Raw genomic sequence first — 21427 nt, 5'->3', positions numbered from 1 at the left:
CTCGGGGCTTTCAGAGGGGACTTGGTTTCAGTGGAGAGAATGCAGGAAGAGAGCCTGCCACCACAGGGTGTGAGATGGAGTGAATGAATCTGTCTCTCAGTCCCCCAGAAGAGCCACCAGGAGTGGCTGAAGATGGAATGAATCTCTCTCCTTCGCTCCCAGAGCTTGAACTCCTGCCTCCAGTCCTTTGTCTTCTCTAGCTCTGAATGAATATGGCTCCCAGTTTATATGCTCTACACTGAGTATAAACCAATCATTATATCACTAGGAAACCATTATGTGTTGTAAGATTAAATCAATTATGCTGAACTTAGAGAACTACTAAGCACCATGCTAAACTAGATAACCATTGTTTTTATCAATTCCACTAACTTAACAACTTGTAAGAATCCTTGTTTCAGAGTTCTGGCCCATAACACCCATACAACGATTAAAAGATGGAGATTAAAGTTCCCAGTGTGGTGGGTAGTTGTTGTTCATTCATTTTTCCGTGGTGTCAGATTCTTCATTACCCATTTTGGGGTTTTCTTGGCAAAGATACTGGAAAAGTTTAGCATTTTCTCCTCCAGTTCACTTTACAGGTGAGGAAACTGAGGCAAATAGGATTAAATTACCTGCACAGGGTCACCCAGGTGGTAATGTCTGAGGCCAGATTTGAATTTAGGAAGATGAGTCTTCCTGACTGCAAGTCCTACCCTCAAGGCACTGTGCTATTCTTGGGTAACCTCTGCCTTAAAGTTTCCAGGAAAAAATGGAAAAGTGTCCCAGGAGATGAGATGTAGATGGAGTTTTGCAGTATTTAATGCATAGTGAGGGGGCTGTACCTTATGAAGAGCAGTTGAAGTTGTCATGTTTAGCCAGGAAAAGGGAAGATGAAGAATGAATATTACTAAAAGCTTTAGAAAGATTATCTCATTTGAAGCTCACAACAATCCTGAGAGGAAAGTGTTATTATGTTCCCCATTTTACAGATGTGAAAGCTGAGACTGGCAGAGGCTGTGACTTTGCAAGGATGACATAGCTAGTGTCTAAAGTCATATTGAATTCAAGTTCATATTAGCTCTTGTGCAAAATACCACCCATATATCTTTCTTTCTTTGTTAATTTCTTCCTTCCTTCCTTCCTTCCTTTCTCTCTTTTCTCTTTCTCTTTCTTTCTTTTTTTCTTTCTTTCTCTCTTTCTCTCTCTCTTTGTCTCTCTCTCTCTCTCTCTCTCTCTCTCTCTCTCTCTTCCTTTCTTTCTTTCTTTCTTTCTTTCTTTCTTTCTTTCTTTCTCTTTCTTTCTTTCTTTCTTTCTTTAGGCAATTGGGATTAAGTGACTTGATCAGGGTCACACAACTAGGAAGTGTTAAGTATCTGAGACCAGATTTGAGCTCAGGTCCTCCTGACTTCAGAGCTGCTGCTCTATCCACTGCCCCACCTAGTTGCCTTCTCCATATGTTTTTTTTTTTTTAATCACCCAGTTATTAAAAAAAAAAGAAATGGGGAGATAGGAAAGAGTATGAATGGGGTGGGGGGTGGCAAGAAAAAATTCCATCAAGGAAAATAACTTATAATTTATGCATTCTTTGTTCTTAATTACTCGAGAAGTAGAATATTATAATGTTTTCTATAGTTTTATTTATTCTGTTCTTAAAAAGAGATATGAGAGAAAGCTTTCTACATAAAAAATTACCTTTTTTTTCTAGCAAAAGCTGAATCAAGAAGATAAAAAAAGAGCTGCCCCTCACTTTTTGTGCTGAGGTGTGCATCCCATCCATTCCTGCTGTATGTGGGTGAACATAACTGAGGGATCAACAGATCTTTACTTTGCAGTTTAATTATTTGAAATATAGTCAATTTTTAGAGCATCAGGGGCACCTGATTTTGTTCCCTACATGCAATTTTCTGATATCCACTTTAGTCATTACCTATTTCACAAAAAAAAACAGTTACACATCAAAGTCAGAGGCTGGTGGATGGTGTTGTAATGGGAAGAAATTTATGGACTTTATGGTGAGAATGAGGTTTCTGGAGACTCATGAAAAAAGTGCATGAATACTTACAGATTGGGAATATCAGTGATTATAAGATGGAAAGGGAAAAATATTGAGCAAAAAGAACCTTCTCTTTAATTTGGGATTTGCAACTGACTACAGGCAGTGTGAATTATTGCACTTAGATTTAGGAATGCCTGAGTTCAAATGCTATCTCAGACACTAGTTATGCAACTCTGGACAAATCACTTAATTTTTTTCATCAACAGTTTCTTCATCCACAAAATGGAGATAATATTACCACATCCCTTACTGGGCTGGTATGAAGTAATTTATTCATGGCACTTTGCAAACCGTTAAAGCACTCCATAAATACTAGCTACTATTATTTGGGCAAATAATGGAAGAATGAAGATAATTCACTAAACATTAATTTAACAGTGTCAGGCACTGTGCTGGGCATACAAAGATAAAAGTGTGACACCTCTTATTCTCAAGTAGCTTATATTCTATTAGATGGACTGCGATATAGTCACAGTTCAGTAAATACAAGGCAGCTGTTTGGGGCAATGAATAGAGTTCTGGATTTGAAATCAGGAACTCCTCTTGAGTTCAAATGTGACTTTAGATACTTATTAAATGTGTGACCTGGCAAGACACTTAATCCTGTTTGCCTCAGTTCCCCATCTGTAAAATGAACTGGAGAAAGAAAGTTCAAACCATTCCAGAATCATGAAGAATCAGATATGACTGAAAAAATTACAATAACAAATATTGGATTTATGCAAAATAAATACATTGAGATTGGGGAGACATTAAAAACTGTGAGAATTAGGAAAGTCCTCTTGAAGAAGATGGCCTTCAGGCTGAGCCTAGAATACAAAAAAGGGTTTCAAGAGGCAGTTGTGAAGACAATAGATAAGATTTATATACAGGGCTTTATAGTTTCTAAGGACCTTTGCAGACTGCCCATTAGAGAGCAAGGGCTGTCTTTTGCCTCTTTGTATTCCCAATGCTTAGCACAGTACTTAATAAATGTTTATTGACAATATCTTACTTAAGGCTCATAAGAACTTCTGTCATTGATCCTCTCTCTTTCCTCAGTACTTTTCAACTTGTAAAGGGCTAAGATTAAGTTTTCCCTTTCTCCTTTTTGGAGGAAGGGGAATTGGAGGTGACTTACCTAAGATCATTAAACATGTTAGAGGTAAGTTTCAAAACTTGACCCTCAAGTTCAAAGCCATTATTATCTTATTGTGTTGAACACAATATTAGGTATTAGGAAAAGGGTAGGTAGGAAAAGAAGGAAGATAGTAGGAAAGGGTGTTGAATGCCTTTTGGGTGAAGTAGAAAATTCATTAGAAATGGAATTAAATCATTTATGTTCAATTCCTAGGAGATCTATGCAGATAATATTATTTACATGGAAACTTGCACCAAGGGACACAACCTTAATCAAACTCCTTGAGAATAGGGACTCTTTCTTTTCCTTCCTTCTTTCCTTCCTTCCTTCTTTCCTTCCTTCCTTCCTTTCTTTCTTTCTTTCTTTCCTTCCTTTCTTTCTTTCTTTCTTTCTTTCTTTCTTTCTTCCTTCCTTTCTTTCTTTCTTTCTTTCTTTCTTTCTTTCTTTCTTTCTTTCTTTCTTTCTTTCTTTCTTTCTTTCTTTCTTTCTTTCTTTCTTTCTTTCTTTCTTGACTCTGTGATGAAGGGGAAGGTGGGGAGCTGAAGTAATCTCCATCATAGAAGAGAAGTTTTTAACCACTGGTTCTTCTAAGCTGCCATTTGCTTCTACAACTCAGATTTCCACAAGTACTTTTTTTAAAAAAATATTTTATTTTATTTTTTAAATACACATTGTTTTGTGAATTATGTTGGGAGAGAAAAATCAGAGCAAAAGGGAAAAACTATGAGAGAGATAAAAAAAAAAAACAGAAAAAAGAAGTAAACATAGCATGTGTTGATTTATATTCAGTCTCCTTAGTTCTTTTTCTGGTTGCAGATGGCATTTTCTTTCCATAGTCTATTGGGATTGCTTTGGATCACTGAACTACTGAGAAGAACCACGCTTTTCATAGTTAATCATTGCATATTCTTCTTGTCATTGTTTACAATGTATTCCTGGTTCTGCTCCCACAAGCACTTTGAATTTTTTTCTTGACTTTTTCACTGGTTGGCCTCATAGGGCAAATGTTCTCCCCTCCTTCCCTCTACCTTTTAGTTTCTTTGACTACTTTGAAGACATTTCTATCCCACTTTCTGCAAATGGCCGTTTTAGGATTTCCCTTCTCTCTTAAAACACTAGCACATCCCTCCCCTCCCTCCTAATATTAATGCCTTCCCTTTGATATCACCTACCATTTACACCTACATGTATTTAGTTATTTGTATGTTGTGATCTCCATTAGAGAGTAAGCTCCCTGAGGGCAGGGGCTATGATTTTACTTTTCTTTGTTTTTTCAAGACCTGGTATTTTATAGATAAACAATTGAGGAGAACAGAGTTTTTGTCTAGGGTAACTCAGCTAATAAGTGTCTGAGGTCACATTTGAATTCATGAACTTAAAGTCTTCCTGATTTTAGGCCCAGTGCTCTATCCACTGTATCACCTCACTGCCCTATATTTATAGATTATAGAATATGTATAGATTAGATATGTATAGATGTATACATAATATATACATATTATAGAATATGTATACTATAGATTATAGAATATGTCACATTCCCCTTGATAGAATATAAGCTCCTTGAGGGTAAGAAGTGTCTCTTTTTGTCTTTGTATACCCAGCATGGGGCTTGACACATAGCATGTGCTAAATGAATGTTTGTTGATTGATGAATGAAATAACTGACTGACTTCCCCAGAAGTTTCAGCATATATTGTGAGAAATCTGCCATACAGAATAATATTCTAATTTTCATAGTATTCTTTTACCATTCCTACTAATTTGATATCTCTTGAAGGGCAGGGACCATGCCTTATTTTTTTCTTCTATTTTCTTCTTCCTCATTCCATGCCTTTTACAACATATTGGAATAGTAGGCACTTAATAAATACATATCTGTTGAATAAATAAAAAATGATATAGTTCATCCCTTGCCTGTAAACAAGACGACTCTTACTTTTTTTGACAGTTATAATATGTCTTTGTTCAACTGTTTTCAATTTTTCAGTTTTCATCTCTCCCCTTCCCTCTCCTCCTTTTGGCGATTGCTTGCCAAAGATACTGGAATACTTGGGTATTTCCTTCTCCAGTTCATTTTACAGATGAGGAAACTGAGGCAAACAGGATTAAATGACTTGCTCAGGGTCACACTGAGCTAATAAGTGTTTGAGGCCAGATTTGAACTCAGGAAAAAGTATCTTCCTGATTCCAGGTCTGGCTCTCTGTCCACTGCAACCACGTAGCTACCCATAGATGGATGTCTACATCATACAAATAATAAATAACAACAACAATAATAATAGATTGAGTCTCTTGAGATCAGGAATTGGGTTTTTTGTTTGTTTTAGGTATTTCTTTGTATCCTCAACACATAGCTTAGAGCCTAGCATATAGAGATTTTTAATAAATGAGTTTCAACTTCACTTAATAATAATATTATAGATATTCATCTGTTGGGAAAGTTTAAGATCAGTTCTGCTTGGAAGCAAATGATGGACTAGATCATTCTTGCCTTCCTTTCTTCATTCAACAACAATCATTTATCTATGCTGTAAGGGTTTCTGTAATTGCTCTCAGAAGTCAGGGAAATCTCAGTGGGCCTGGATTTAACAATCTTCCCTGTCAAGACAGACATCCTTAGAGATGATCTAAATCCCTTCTCCTGTGAATAAAGCCCATTTTCATTTCTAAAATAATTCTTCAGTTTGCATTCACTTCCTGTTCTTCCTTCCCTTCCTTCCCCTCTGTTTCTCATCCTCCCCAAGGACTTTAGGACAAGATGGAAAGCACTTAAGATATAAAATTTGCTGATAGCATAAAGATAAAAATAAGATTTTATTCACTCCTTCTCTACCCTTTCCCTTCCTTTTCCAGGAACAGGAGGGATATGGGAATCCCATCCTTTGTGTCCTCCCAGAGTTCTGCAAGGCAAGACCTCAGACTTTTCTGGTGCCTGAGAAACGATCTTCTTCTGACAAACACTGGGGTAGAGTTCATTAGATCTATCCCTCTTGAAGCTTGCTCTGATTGGTGGAATCTCAGTAAACCTGATGAGAAGACTTGATGGCTCATATTAAAATTAAAAAAAAAGACACATGTGTGATCATGCTAGGAACTCTCAGGAAATTCTAATGATGAAGTAAGGACAGGTCACTTCCCCTTCTTATGCATTGCAGGGCTGGGTGGGGAGAGAAGACTGTACAATCCTCTTTCTTGAGACTACAGTGAATATGGACCATGAAACAGTGGGAAATATTGTTTTTCTGGTAATTGTCACCCTCATCAGTGCTGTCCAGAACGGTAAGGGAAGACCCTTGATTCAGAATGATAAATGTTCTTTTTAAAAGAGGTAGAGAGAATTTAGAAGTCAGTAGTTAGTTAAGGTTTGTGAAGTAGAATGTGTGTGTGTGTGCCTCTCTTTGTGTTTGCAAATATTCATGTATGTTTATGTTTCCTTAGGTTATTCAGTTGTATGGGGGTGTTGGAGTTCAGGTTTTTCCCCTGTTCCTGATCCCTTTCCCCTTTGATTTTAATCATGATGGTTAATCATGTTTGTCAAGCTGTGTCCATAGCCCAGGAATTGTTTCAAAGTATTTAGCAAAGGAGTAATACTCTCAATGCTTATTGATCCAATGGTGTATATGACAATGAGGAAGAGAAGTCAGATTAGAATGGAACAAAGAACCAGCTTTCCCTCTGCCACTGAAATTTCATTAGTTTTGTCTTTAGTGCACCTAAGACCAGTTGAATTCCAGAGAGCTTAACTTTGGCTTCCCAAAATTTACCTGGAGATTAGTTTTCTTATTTGTTTTCTTCTTGAGAGACTTAATAACTAGTCTGTGTTCATAATACCTCTGTATAACTCTATTGTTTGACAGTTTTCAGGTTGACTAATTGACAGATTAATTTGGTGCTTTCTATATTTATATCTCTATAGATAGATATCTGAAATTTTTTCTGGCCAGTATGCAGGTGGGAAATTTTAAAGTTTCTTTGATAAGATTCTAAAAATGCCCTAGAATTGAAAATACTGATGATTGCTCCTATTTATTATATTATACTTCCAGGTCTGTAAGGTACTTTAGATACAGTATCTCATTTTTAAAAATTGCATTTGGAAATAGGCTTTGCTAAATTTGTTAAATCTCAAATTGGTAGAGTTTTGGCTAAACACAATAAATGTTTCTTGTGAGTTCAGCTTTTTCTTGTGGTATGATGTAATTCATAAAGTACTGAACTTGAAGTCTGGAAAACCTAGGTTCAAATCCTGCCTCATGTAATATGGGAGAGTTGGATTTGATTACCTTGAAGGTGTCTTCCTGCGTCAAATCTATGATTCATGCATGTATAAGAGAAAAAAAAAATCCAAGAGGATTCTGAATTAAAGAGTCACTATTAAAAATGACTCGATATGATTTAATAACTATCATTAAACATTTAGCTACATTGGTATTGAAAAGCTGTGAAGCACTTGATCAAGTCTGGACACTCTTTTGTGGTTGTATGCTCTCTTATTTCCTGATCAAAGAGAAGGATCTCCCTACCCCCGGAGAAACCTACATCCTGCAACATAAGGGTACACACCCTGCTAGCCTACAGCCACATTGCCCTCTATAAGGGACTCGTGACTACATACACTTAAAAGAATTCAGTTCCTAACCATTTGCCACTTTGGGTCTAAACTTTTTTTTTCCTTCTGGTGAGTCTATATGATGCAGAGATTATAGCTCAGTGAAGAGAATTTGCTTTTTTTGATTTATCTTCATACCTAAAACACTCCTAGGTTTAGCTAGCATAGTCATCAGTAAAGGCTAACTAAAGCCAGGAAAAACTATTTCTCTCCTCAGGGAAGATAGTGGTTGGTAGTCAAGTCCTTTTGAAACTTCCTTGCAATTCCTAGTTGGATAGGAGTCTTTATTTAGTTCTGTACTGGGATTTTTTTCCATTTACATCTAATGGGTTTATTATTAGGCATTAGTCCTTTCTCCTCTTTTATAATCTTGTCAGGAAGAAATAAATTCAAATCTGACCTCAGATACTTATTATTATTATTATTATTATTATTATTAGAGTGACCCTGGGCAAGACACTTAACTCCGCCTCAAGTTTCCTCATCTGTAAAATGAGTTGGAGAAAGAAATGGCAAATCAATCCACATCTTTGCCTAGAAAATCCCAAAGAATCCAACATAACTGAGCAAAAGCAACAATGAGCATTAGTAGGCAAGGGAATCCATCTCACCTCTGGGTTGAGAGAACAAGAGCATAGCCCACTCAGATGATTCTGGAAGGGGCAAGATTCAGTCATAGATCTGGAGCTGGAAGGGACCCCATTTGTCATCTGGTGCAAAACCCTCATTTTATAGATAAGGCACAGAGATTAAGTGATTTGACCAAAGGCAGTTAAGTGGGAGAACAGGGATTGAAATTCAGGTCCTAGGATTCCAAACTCAGTGCTGAATTGATCTTAAAAATGTTCTCAGCTCAGAGCTGCCTGGTAAGAGTGCTTATTTCTTCTCATCCTTTTAGCTGAAATGCCTGGTGGATTTCAGATATTGCTGATTTGAGATGGCAGGTTCCTTACCTCACTTATTATAGTGGAGAGTAAGCCCTGGAAATGACCAATAATTTCTAAAGCAGATAGAAAATAAGTTTCTGTTCCACTAGGCATTACTTTGTGATTCCAGAGTTCTTAATATTCCCTTTTGCTCCTCCTCTTCCATCTTATACTTCCCAACTTCTCCACACCTGTTCAATAGGTGGTTTATAAATTACTGCAGCTCAAATAATTCATTACCTAGTAGTCAACTTGGCAAACCAAACCAAATCAAAACAAAATATTTTTGTAGACTTAATGACCTCGAGCTAAATGTTTTGCTTGGGGGATGGAAAAGGAAGATCATGAGGGAAAGAAGCCCATGTGACACAATGTTAGTTTTGCCAATTTGTTCATCGACATGTCACTAAATCACCCTTCTAAAAGCTATATATGTTTTTAAGCTAGACTTCCTCCACTTTTTCCCTCAATGGTATTTTATTTTTCCAAATACATGTAAAGAGAGTTTTCAACATCCATTTTTTTAAGATTTTGTGTTTCAAATTTTCTCTCCCTCCTTCCCTTTCCTCCCTCATTTCAAAGCCAGTAATGTCATATAAGTTATACATGTACAATACTTTTAAACATATTTCCATATTTGTCATGTTGTGCTAGAAAAATTAGATCAAAAGGGAAAAAAACATGAGAAAGAAAAAGTAAGCAAACAAAAAAAAGGTGAAAATAATATGCTTCAATCCACATTCAGTCTCCATAGTTCTCTCTTGGGATGCATATGGCTCTTTCCATTACAAGTCTATTGGAATTGCCTTGGATCACTACATTGTTGAGAAGAACTAAGTCTATCACAGCTGATCATCACATAATCTTATCGTTGTTGGGTGCAGTGTTCTCTTGGTTCTATTCACTTCATTTAGCATCAGTTCATGTAAGTCTTTTCATGCTTTTTTGAAATGAACATACTCATCAGTTTTTTTAGAACAATAATATTCCATTACATTTATATACTATAACATATTCAGCCATTCCCCAACTGATGGGCATCTACTCAATTTCTAATTCCTTGCCACTACCAACAGAGCTGCTACAAATATTTTTGCACATGTGGGTCCTTTTCCCTCTTTAGGATTTTTGTTGTTTGTGAACAATGGGGGCACTGCTGGATCAAAGGATATGCAGTTATAGAGCTCTTTGGGCATAGTTCCAAATCACTCTCTGGAATGGTTGGATCATTTCTTAATTCCACACCAATGCATTAGTGTCCCAGTTTTCCCACATCCCGTGCAGTATTTATCATTATCTTTTCTTGTCATCTTAGTCAACTAGGTAGGTGTGAAGTGGTACCTCAGAGTTGTCTTAGTGTGTATTTCTCTAATGACTTAGAATATTTTTTCATATGACTCTAAGTGGACTTAATTTCCCTATCTGAAAATTTTCTATTCATATCATTTGACCATTTATCAATTGGGGAATGGCTTATATTCTTATAAATTTGACTCAGTCTTCTCTATATTTTAGAAATGAGGCCTTTATCAGAAACACTGTCTATAAAAATTGTTTCCCAGCTTTTGGTTTCCCTTCTAATCTTGGCTGCATGGATTTTTGATTAATTAATTAAAAACTTTTAAATTTAATATAATCGAAATTATCCATTTTGCATTTCATAATGTTCTCTAGTTCTTCTTTGGTCATAATTCCTCCCTTTCCCAAAGATCTGACAGGTAGGCCATTCCTTGCTCTCTTAACTTGCTTCTAATATTACCCTTTAATGTCTAAATCATGAACCCATTTTGACTTTATCTTGGGGGAGGGTATGAGATGTTGATCTATGCCTAGTATTTATCATACTATTTTCCAATTTTCCCAGCAATTTTTGTCAAATAGTGAGTTCTTATCCCAGAAGCTGAAGTCTGAGTTTATCAAACAGTAAATTCACTATAGTCATTGACTATTATGTCTTGCTTACCTCCTGTTTCGTTGATCTATTTTTCCCCCCACTCCTTTTGATATAGAAATACAAATGTCTTACAGCAATGTGTGTGTGTGTGTGTGTGTGTGTGTGTATGTGTATGTATGAGCCATGGGAGAGTCAGTAAATGTAAGCCAATAAAAAGGAATAGTATCAGGAAAATTTGCTAATAATAATAGCTAACATTTATATAGTACTTTAAGGTTTGCAAAGCATGTTAGAATTATCTCATTTTATCCTTACAATAATCCTGTGAAGTAGGTGCCCTTATTTTGCCCATTAAACAGATGAGGAAACTTAAGTTTATGTCCAGGGAGGACATAAATTAAGTGATTTGTCCAGGTTCATCTATGTAGTAGGTATCTGACATGGGATTTGAATTCAGATCTCATTGACTCCATGTCAAGGACTAACCCATCACACCACCTATAGATAATGAAATTTAAGTGTATATACTATTTGTCAATTTGTCTTCTCAATTTTGAGTTATAAATTCAAACAAATATTTCGCCTCTAAATGCACCTAATATTTTGTTCCTAAAGCACCTAACAAAGTACTGCTTTCCATAAAAATAAAGAGTGACTTGACTGTTTTTGCTACCTTACAACAATCTTGCCTCCTTCAGTCCTGCTTATCCTCTCTCTAACCTCATGCTGTTACTCCCCTTTGAAGTCTCAGCTCTTGAAGCAGAGAATAGGAAATGTGACATGACATTACTGCTCCATCTGGACAGGAGAGAGATGATTATTCATTGCCCACATAGACTCACAGAGGAACACCTTTTATTTCCCTGTCTGGTTTGAGGACCAGCCAATCTCCTCTGCAGGAAGTGAGCTAGACTCCCTCTTGGCACTCAGAAATTAAGATGAAACCCAGAGGAAACTCTTAGGGCTGTTGAACAATTCTGTAGTAGTGTAGTAGAAAGAGGATCAGATTTGGACTCAGGGAATCTAAGATCGAATCTTAAATTCTATCTTCTTTACATGTGTGACCAACAACAAGTCCCTTAATCTCTGTGGGTCTCAGTCTTTTCATCTGTAAAATGAAATAATCAGATGGACCTATATGACCTTTATATTTCCCTGATATCAATCCTATATGATTCTATGATATCTAAAAGCATTTCTTTGTAATCATGTGGAAACCAATGTCCCATTCATTGGCTCATTGAAAATAATAGGAGAAGCATGCAAAAATGATGGTTTTTTCCCCCATGTTCCTTTTCTGTTGGTGTATTATTTTTAAAATTTGCATTTTGTTACCAGAGCCTCCATTCTTGCTGTGGTTCTCAGCAATGAAAAATTGTGCTGTTTATATCCCATGACCATCCTCAGGGATTACTTATCTCAGGTTTTCATTCAGTGATGTCAGTTCTCTATCCAAATAAGGACAGCCCTAGAGGAAGAAAAACATCAGGCCCACTTGACTTCACTTCCCTTTTCTTGCTTTCAAATTTTCTTTGGTCATCAAGATTTTTAAACTTGTAGCAAACATCTCTCTACCAATATATAAAAATCACAATTCTCTCGGGAAAAAAACCTAACCAAAACCTCAATTCAGAACAAGTTGAAAACCCTTGATTCCAAGAATCAAACCTGTAAGCCTGTAAAACCTGGTTTCTTTTCCAAGAAAGAGAAATACATTGCTTGGATACAGGGAGCCAGGAAGCTTTGAATTGATCCTGCAAAGTTGCCAGCTGCTTTTGACAGGAAGAGAAAGCCAGGAAACACAGACCCAAAGAGAGAACTTTTCTTAGGAAACCAGCTAATCGAAAAGGGGAGACAAGGATGAAGGAAAAGAAAGAGAGAAGGAAATGAAGTTGTGTTGACAAAAACCTGGCTTTGTGAAAGTGAAACAGATGTGTCTAAATGGCAGGGGAATCTACTCACAGAGGTACTAGTTGGTATATAGAAATATACCAGACATCAGATGTGTATCATCACTTCATCAACCAGAAGAACTGATTCTATAGCCTGCATTCTCTTGAATCTCTTCATATAAAGTCAGATTTCTCTCTCTCTCTCTCTCTCTCTCTCTCTCTCTCTCTCTCTCTCTCTTTGTTTTTTGATATGTTGGTTAGTTTTGCTGTAATTTCCCTTCTCTTCAATAAGATCTCACTTTAACAACTTCATCATAATGTACTGGCTCTCTTGGAGATAGATGTAGAGGGATAAATTGGGACATGTAGTTGACATAAAAACAAAAATATATCAATAAAGTTTTATTAAAAAACAACAGTGCCCAGAAACTGAGGACTAGGAATTTTTGCACCTGGGACAAGAGGGTAAAGATATTCTCAGTTGGACACTTCTTCCTTTCAGAAATTCGAATATTTCCTACATACTTTTCCTATTATCTTTAATTGGGGGGGAAGGGGGAACACAGGGACACTGGTTTAGGAGGTGGGGAGGAGCTTGTCCCTTTTGATCATCTGGTAGCTTCCAATTTAATAGATCCAAGTAGCATTTATCAAGTGTCTACTTGGCACTGGAAATATAGAAGACAACAGGAAAAATAGTTCCTGCTTTCAATGAATTTATAATCTAGGTTTAGAGACTTGAGTAGGGGGAGATGAGATATCGTACGGGAAGGAACCTATCAAGGACATCATACCCCTGTAGTCCAAAAAGGCCTGCGCTATGGCATAGTCCTTTTCATTACATAAGAAGTTTTCTTTTTCCTAGGCTTTTTCTGAGCTTTCTACCATTCAAGCCTGTCCCCAGGTCTAGAATTAGGAGGCTGCTGACCTCCTGTAGGATTTCATCCTCTTAATCCACTAGAAGTACCATTATTTAACACAGCCATTCTTCTAGCTTCAGGCGTTTCCATTACCTGAGTTCACCATAGCCTAATAGAAGGCAACCGCAAACAAATAATCCAAGCCTTAACAACTACTATTGCTTTAGGCTTGTATTTCACAATCTTACAAACTACAGAATATTAAGAAGCCCCTTTTACTATCTCTGATGGGATTTACGGATCAACATTCTTTGTAGCAACTGGCTTTCACGGTTTACATGTAATTATTGGTTCTTTATTCTTAATTGTATGTCGGATAAGGCTTGATACGGTTGGAAGTCAGAGGACAAGATCTTAGAAATGAGAGGGAAAAGAAGTATAAGTAAAGAGCAGTTAATTTTTTTGTGAAATGGAGAACCCATATAACTTTCCATTTCAACTTGTTATTCTTTGAAGCTAGGTCTTACTTAAGAAATGTCTGGCAATTTCAGGTCAGCAGGTGTGGGATAAATGGAAGATATTTCCTTCCCTACTCAACTGTCTTCTCAATTTCTACCATTACTCCTATTCATATGCAGATGCAAACCCTATCATCCATATTTTCCTTAATGGTAAAAGACTAGGATCTTCTTTGAAGGCAGCAAAGTTAGACTGAGAGTTTAACTCTCAAACTAAGACAAGTAGATTTGTGCCTGAGTGATTGCACCTCCTGTGTGTGTATATGTATATGGGTGATAGGAAGGATGGAGGTGGTGTAGAAGGGTTATGTTTGGTTCATTCATGGTCCCTGTCTCCCAGATGGAGGTAGAGAGGATTTATGAATGGGAAGGGTTGGGAGGCAACTGGATCTGAGTTCCTCAGACATTCGTAAAGGGGCTTGGTGAACAACTATATTCCACATAGGGTCTATTTTCTCTTTATTCTTCCCTTAATTGATTCCTCTCAGTAGTCACCCTTCCTTCCAAATGCCTTTGAGGCTAGTTTGGTACCCTTTAAATTTGGCTGCATGTGGAGCTTTCACTACTGCAGTTTATACCTCTGCCCAGAATTGAATAACTGTTTCAGATATCATCTCACCAGGTAGGACTATTACTTTTTGTAATCTGTATACTCTCTCTCTATTAACATAACTTGAGCTTCTGTTAGTCTTTAAAGCATTTCTCCCTCTCTACTGGCTCATGTTAACTTTGTGGTCACCAAAAATTCTGAAATAGTTTTCACATAAGTTATTGCCAAGAAATATCTCCTCTTTTTTTTACTTGTGCAAATTAAAAAAAAAAACACTTTATGCAAGAGTTAGCATTTATCCCCACATTTAATCTTGATTCAAACTCATCTTATTTAAAACATTTTAAATATCAATTCTGTCATCTTTTCATTCAACAAGTATTTGATACTTATTATAGACAAAGTACGTTTTTAATTTAAAATTTTTATTAATTTCTTTGTGTTTTTTACATTTTAATCATTTCCTTATATACCATTCCCCTACCACCCAGAACCATCCCTTATAATAAAAATGAAAAAAAGTTAAACAAACCTAATACAGCAACTGTATCTGCTCACATCTGCCACATTTGTCATCTATTCTTATCTAAGATGGATTTATTATTAATGTATTTACTGTGAATTTAGTTAAATTTTTGTGCTTCTTTTCTTAATATTATTTTAATAGGTATACATTTAAATTCATTTAATTCTTTCCATGTTTTCTGAGTTCCCATAATTGTCATTTCTTATAGTGCAATAATACTATAATATATTATACTATAGTATAATAATATAATATATAATATAATATGTATCACAATTTATTCAACTATACCTTAACTGATGGACATTCACTTTACTTCCAGTTTTTGACAACCACACAAAGTGCTATTATGAATGTTTTGATACATATTGGACCTTTTTTTGTCTTTGACTTCCTTGGGGACATTTACTCAGAAATGGAATTTTGCTGGCTTGAAGGCTTTGAACAATGTAGCAAATTTTATCTAATAATTTCAAATTATTTTTCAGAACAATTTCTTCCCCATCTGTGTGTTACTACATTTGATTTCCTGCAGCCCCTGAAGCATTGACTTTCCATTGTGTTCCATAATCCTGCATCAATAATTAAAGAGGGCTTGGACTTTCTTAATCAATGGTATAAACTAGGCATGAAAAAGTATAGACATTTCTACTGAATGGATCAATTAATAATAAAAGGTAGTAAACTAAGTGAATCAAATAAAGAAGTTGTGGAATGCTTCTAGACATTGGAGAGATGAAATGATGCTATATAGGAAGAGTGTTGGAATTGGTTTGAGAGACTCAATCATGCTCAGTGGTGCTCCTATAAAAACAGCAAGCTAGTTCAGAAATTAGCATTTAATTGTCTAGTATACTAGCACAGAGAACTTACATTCTACTTTCTGCAGAAGGCTTTTCCCAGAGTCCCCCAAACATCTACTCCCAGAACCATAGTTCTGAGATGATCTTCTATTTGCACTGTATATATCTTGAAATAGTTATTTGCCTATTGCTTGCCCCATTAAAATTTTTGCCTTTCTTGATATTCCCAGGGCTCAATGCAATGTCTGACTTATTGCCTGAGAGCAGTTCCAACAAAGATCCTGAGAGGGAATCATGGAGGAGGAAGAGGGGGCAGGAGTCTCTTTGACTCTCTCCCCAACTTCTAAGAGAAGCAGTTTTTAAAAGATGGTCTAGTGAATCCTGGGGGGGTCTCTGAAACCCTTTCAGAAGGTCTACAAATTCAAAATTAGTTTTTATTTCTAATATGGTAAATATTTATAAATATAACTCACATAAACAAAAACTGAACAGATCCTCAATAATTTTTAATAGTATAAAGATAATGAACAAAAGTTTTGAGAACAACTGGACTAGAGGATATCCTTTTGAACTTTGGAGGATTGAAAGATTAGGACTTCTTATAATCATCTCTTTTGGAAAAAATAAACACACACACATATATACTTAATTGAATAGTACTTAATGTCATTGATATATAACATATAACTAATATAATTTAATAATAAACAATATAAACAAATTTTATATAATTGAATTTTCATCCTTGCATTAGAATGCCCAAGTCACTTTATTACTCATTTGATATGTACAGATATATAACATCCTGGATACATACTTCATGCAACAGGGCACAGGGCAGCGGAAACAATGTTTTCTACAGCAATCTCCTAGCACTCTGCCCCTCTTAGGGCCTGTGTAGGCATTATCTGTCAATCACTGGCAAACTCCTACCTACCAGGTTCCCTTGGGTAGTCTCAAGCTATTATCATTCACTCTCAATGTCATACTTAAACAAACACATTAATTAGATTAGTAAAGACTTGATAATATCATCAATAGTACCAGAAACTGTAGCAAATCTCGGCTCTCCCTCCTTTCACCACCAGGATGAAGGCTTACTTCCTACTTGCTCCCTTTCGGGTCTTGAGAAAGCAATCAGCACCTGCTAATAAGAAGTTGTTCCATCACTTTGTCTGTACTGGACTGGACAAAAGGCTGCTCTACCCAACACTGACAGCTGCAGGACTGCTGGCCGCTCTACCTTCTGGCTCCCTGAGCTGTTCTGACTCTGCTCATTCTCATGAGCTGAATAGCATCCTCACAAAGTCTAGGGAATTATGGGACCATCCCTATGATTGTAGCTTGGCTAGTCCATCTCACTCTATTACTGCCAAGTCTCTTTATTTTTTTTTTACTCCTTTTTACCTCTAATTTTGTTGCTTTCCATGTTCTGATGTCTTCCTTCACTTCTGTCCTGGCTAATCCATCTGGGTTATAAAGCCAGTTGTGATTGGTATTATGATACCTCAGGATTGGAAGTCCTTTGGGAAACATCCATCTCTGACTGGGAGCTGCATCCTGATGGAGACATCTCCTAGCAATATCTGGAGGCATAGGCCTCACAGACTTCTTAGCCCAGTGTTTATAGACATAAGAGTTGAAAATGATTTCAGAAAGGTCATCCAGTCCAAACATCTTACCGGGGAGAAATCTGAGCTCCATAATAATCTCAGTCCTTTCTCCTTGTTATTTTCTTCTATTAATAGCTGGATATTTCCACTGGTATTCTTTCTATATCCTATTTGTTGTTCTCCCTCAGGTAACAAATACTTAGTCTTTAATAATGCTCAGTACTAGTCCAGGTCATGAATATTGATTTCAAAGGCCATCGAAGAAAATGGGGTATCTACAGTCTCCTTTACCAAAAAAATAGGTACATGTAGCATGTTGATCAATACAAATGAGAGAGGAGAGAGAGAAAACCTTTTGGTGTGATTGATTTAGTTGAAATTGGAAGGCATAGTAAGCAGAGATTCAAATAGTGAATTCAAATGAATGAAATTTCCAAACCTTCAGTGAGGATTGAGTGATGAAAGAAAGATAATGTTTTCCTGCTGTTTGCTAAAGGATGAGTTACTAACCCCTTACTAACAAATGCTTCAGCATTTGTGCTGAGAATAGTCTCCTATTTCTTTATTAATTATTTTATTCCCTATTAAGTGTATATTGCTTGTTTGATCTGCTCACCTGGTACAAACTAAAAGATTCCCAAATGAGCTGAATTTGTCAATTAGCAAACATTTGTTAAGTGCCTACTATGTTCTAGGAACTGTGCTAGACATTGAATGGGGTTTTATGTTGAAAGAGGCACATTTAACCCAGAAATCTGCATGAATCCAGAGTTAAATGATATGCAGGTTAAACTAATAATCACCCACTAATTCTAATTCTATCTTTTAGGACAGGAAGAAAAGTCCAGTGTCTCTGATGATGACCTTTTATTCATGTCTCCACAAAATTGTCTTCATTTTAGTTTCTTTGATCAGTCCCCACATAGTACATTTTCTAGTTCTTTCACTAACACATTCATCCTTTCTCAGAGGTGCCGTTAACTTGTTAATGTTCTTCCTAAAATGTGGGGTCTAGAATGTAGTCTGATCAAGACGGAGTATAAAGAATTGATAACATTTTTCATTGTGGACCCTGAACTTCTATGAATGCAATTTAAGTCCACATTAGCTTTGCTCCTATCACTTAGTTGCCACATCATACTGTTGACTCATATTAAGTTTGTTATTTCCCTAGATTTCTAGGTTCTTTTCACAAGAACTTTCATCTAGCTGTATCATAAGATGCTAAAGATAGGACTTAGGGGTCATCCAGTCTTAACCCCTCCTTTTGCAGATGAGAAAACTGAGATTTAGAGCCTTGAGTGACTTGCCCAGAATTATACAAGTGGCAAATAACAGAACTGGGATGTGAATTGAGCTATTCTGACTCTTGCAACTGTCTTTCTACTACATAATGCTGTCTCACATGTTTTATTCATCTATGTAGTAGAGTTTTGGAACCCAAGTGCAAAAATTTCCCTTTATTCTTATGGATTTTATCTATTTTTTTGGCAAGGCAATTTGGGCTTAAGTGATTTAACCAGGTTCACACAGGTAATAAGAATTAAGTGTCTAAGGCTGTATTTGAGCTCAGATCCTTCTGAGCTCCAGGACTCCAGGACTGATGCTCTTTCCATTGTTCCATTTAACTACGCTGAATTTCATCTTATCATAGATGTTCTGCTTCGTTGGCCTGTTGCAATTCTTTTGGATTCCAATTCTGTCATCTCATATATTAGTTATCCCTTTCAGTTTTATTTCATATGCAAATCTCATAAATACAGCCTCTATGCTTCTATCCAAGATATTGATAAAACATTGAACAGAAATTGGACAAGGACAGAGCCCTTCATTAGAAACCTCCCTGTTGGTTCAGTTGCTCCACTAAATTCAGATCTACCTAACTGTATTATTATCTAACCTAATTCTCCCTATCTTTTCCACAAAGATATCATCATCCATCTACCTACCAGTCAAGTAACTGAAAAAAAAGAGGAAATGAAATTAGACTGGTATGACTTGTTCTGGTATATCTGTGGTGGTTTGTCCGGACTGTCACTTCCCTTTCAAAGTGCTCACAAACCATTCTTTTAAGAATTTGTTATAGAATTTTGCAAGAATTGATATCTAATTTCAGTTGCTTATAGTTTCAAGGAAACAATTTTCTTTTTGAAAATCAGTCCTGTGTTATTTGTGTTATCTGTCAAATGAGGATGTTGGACTGCATGGCTTCTCAGGTACTTTATACCTTGTATCTCTTATTTTGTAGGATTTTTTTTTTGAGGATCACTAACAAAACAGTCCCATCTCCTGAGCTTTTGGTATCCTTAGGGGATGTTTTATCTACACTTGATCACTTTAGGTCATTGAGGGCAGCTATCTTCTCAGGTACACATTTCAATCCCTCCTTAGTCAGATTTTTCCTTTATCTTTTCCAGTTTCATATTTTTCTTAGCAGAGAAAACAAAGCCAAAATAGTTGTTGAATGGTGAAAATGGAAAGATGTTTTGCATGGAGTGTATGGGGGATTCATGGAGGACTAGCACCCCTATGTGAGGGCTTGCTGAGCTCTTTTCAGAGCTGCTCATCCAACTTTAGCGGTCATCTGCCTCCAATTCTGACCTGTGGCTCCAAGAAGCTGTAGCATGCACAGTGGTCACACTCTGGTAGAATCTCTCAGCCAGTGTGCTAACACAGATTGACAAGCTTCCAATTTGTTGGTGAGTTAGGACTAAAGACTTTCCCTGGTGAAACTGGGTAGATGATACAATCTGTCCCATTGGCCACAAATTCAGCTAAAGCAGGCACTGTGGAGCCCTTAGGGCTTGGTCAGACATCAAAGATGCCAAGATTATCTACTGCATCCTGGGCCCTTGCCAGTCATCATGATTTTTGTCTTGCCACTGGATTTTGATGATACTGGAAGAGCGATGCTGATGACTTTGTGTGATTCTGTCTCACTTAAATCCAATTCACACCCAGATCAAGACATCAAGATCTCATTGGTTCTCTTTGAAATAGAAGGACAAACAATTATATTTTGCATGACATTCTAATAATGGTAACTATTCAAATATCTATATACACACAAGATAAACACAGAGGAGATGGTGGAAAATCTCAAATAGAAGGTAATTGGAACAAGTAGAATTTGAGTTGAGTCTTGGAGGCTAGAAGGAAGAGTATTACAGGTATGAGGGGCATCCATTGAAAAGGCAAGGAACTGGGAAATTGCAAGGAACAGCATGAAGGCAGCTATTGCTGGATGTGGAAGACAGTAAAATGTAAGAACACTGAAAAGATAGGAAGGAGCCAAAGTTGAAGGGTTCTAACTACCAAAAGGAGAAATTTATATCTCATCCTGGAGGTAGTAGGGAGCCACTGGAATTTATGGAGTGGGTTGGTGGGAGATGACATGATTAGACTTGAACTTTAGGAAAATTAATTTGTCAGTTGTGTAGAAAATGCACAGGAATAAAGAGATACTTAAAGTGGAAAAATAAACCCAAAGCCTGCTGAAATAATCTAGGCAAGAGATGATGAGAGTCTGTATTTTGGTGGCAGCTATGTGAATAGAGAGAAGCAGACATATACAAAAAAAAGGTTGAGAGGAAATAAGCTGAGTTTTGGACAAGTTGTTTGAGATGCCTATAGGATATTCAAAGAGAGAAGTCCAAAAGCTTTGGCAATCTCTGGTGACTTTGGAGAGATTAATTTTAGTCAAAAGATAAGGATGGAAGCCAGACTGAAGATTTAAAATTTAGTGAAAGTGAATGGAGATACCAATTTTAGATGATTTCTTAGCCAAGAAGGGGATGAGAGATAGGTGAAAACAGAATGGATTGTAAGATCAAATCAGGTTTTTTGTAGGGATGCATTTGTAGGCAATAGGGCAGGAGCCCGTAGATTGGGAAAGATTAACAGTAGTCTAATAATAATAGTAGAAAAATAGTAGGGATGATAGAGGAGACAGTCTGTTAGAGAAGATAAGATGGGATCTAGAATAGATGTTAAAGAAATGAAGGAGATAATGGTAGAAGTCATCTGAGAGATGATGTAAGATGAGGAGGAGGGAAAAAGAAGGAGCTGTAGGTGA

The 21427-nt window shown here is 36.6% G+C and overlaps 1 protein-coding gene across 1 annotated transcript in view; it reads left to right on the top strand.

Moving 5' to 3' along the window:
• Positions 1–6288: 6288 nt before the first annotated feature.
• Positions 6289–21427, top strand: part of ALOX5AP (arachidonate 5-lipoxygenase activating protein) — a 35623-nt gene continuing 20484 nt past the window's right edge. The window contains exon 1 of the mRNA XM_003764494.4: positions 6289–6440. Within this exon, the coding sequence (XP_003764542.1) occupies positions 6371–6440 (70 nt within the window). The 5' untranslated portion in view covers positions 6289–6370. The remainder of the gene's footprint in view (positions 6441–21427) is intronic.

The sequence above is a fragment of the Sarcophilus harrisii genome, chromosome 3, assembly GCF_902635505.1.
Source record: "Sarcophilus harrisii chromosome 3, mSarHar1.11, whole genome shotgun sequence".
NCBI lineage: Eukaryota > Metazoa > Chordata > Mammalia > Dasyuromorphia > Dasyuridae > Sarcophilus > Sarcophilus harrisii.
Note: the sequence above shows the minus strand (reverse complement) of the source record. Positions and strands in the feature narration are given on the sequence as shown.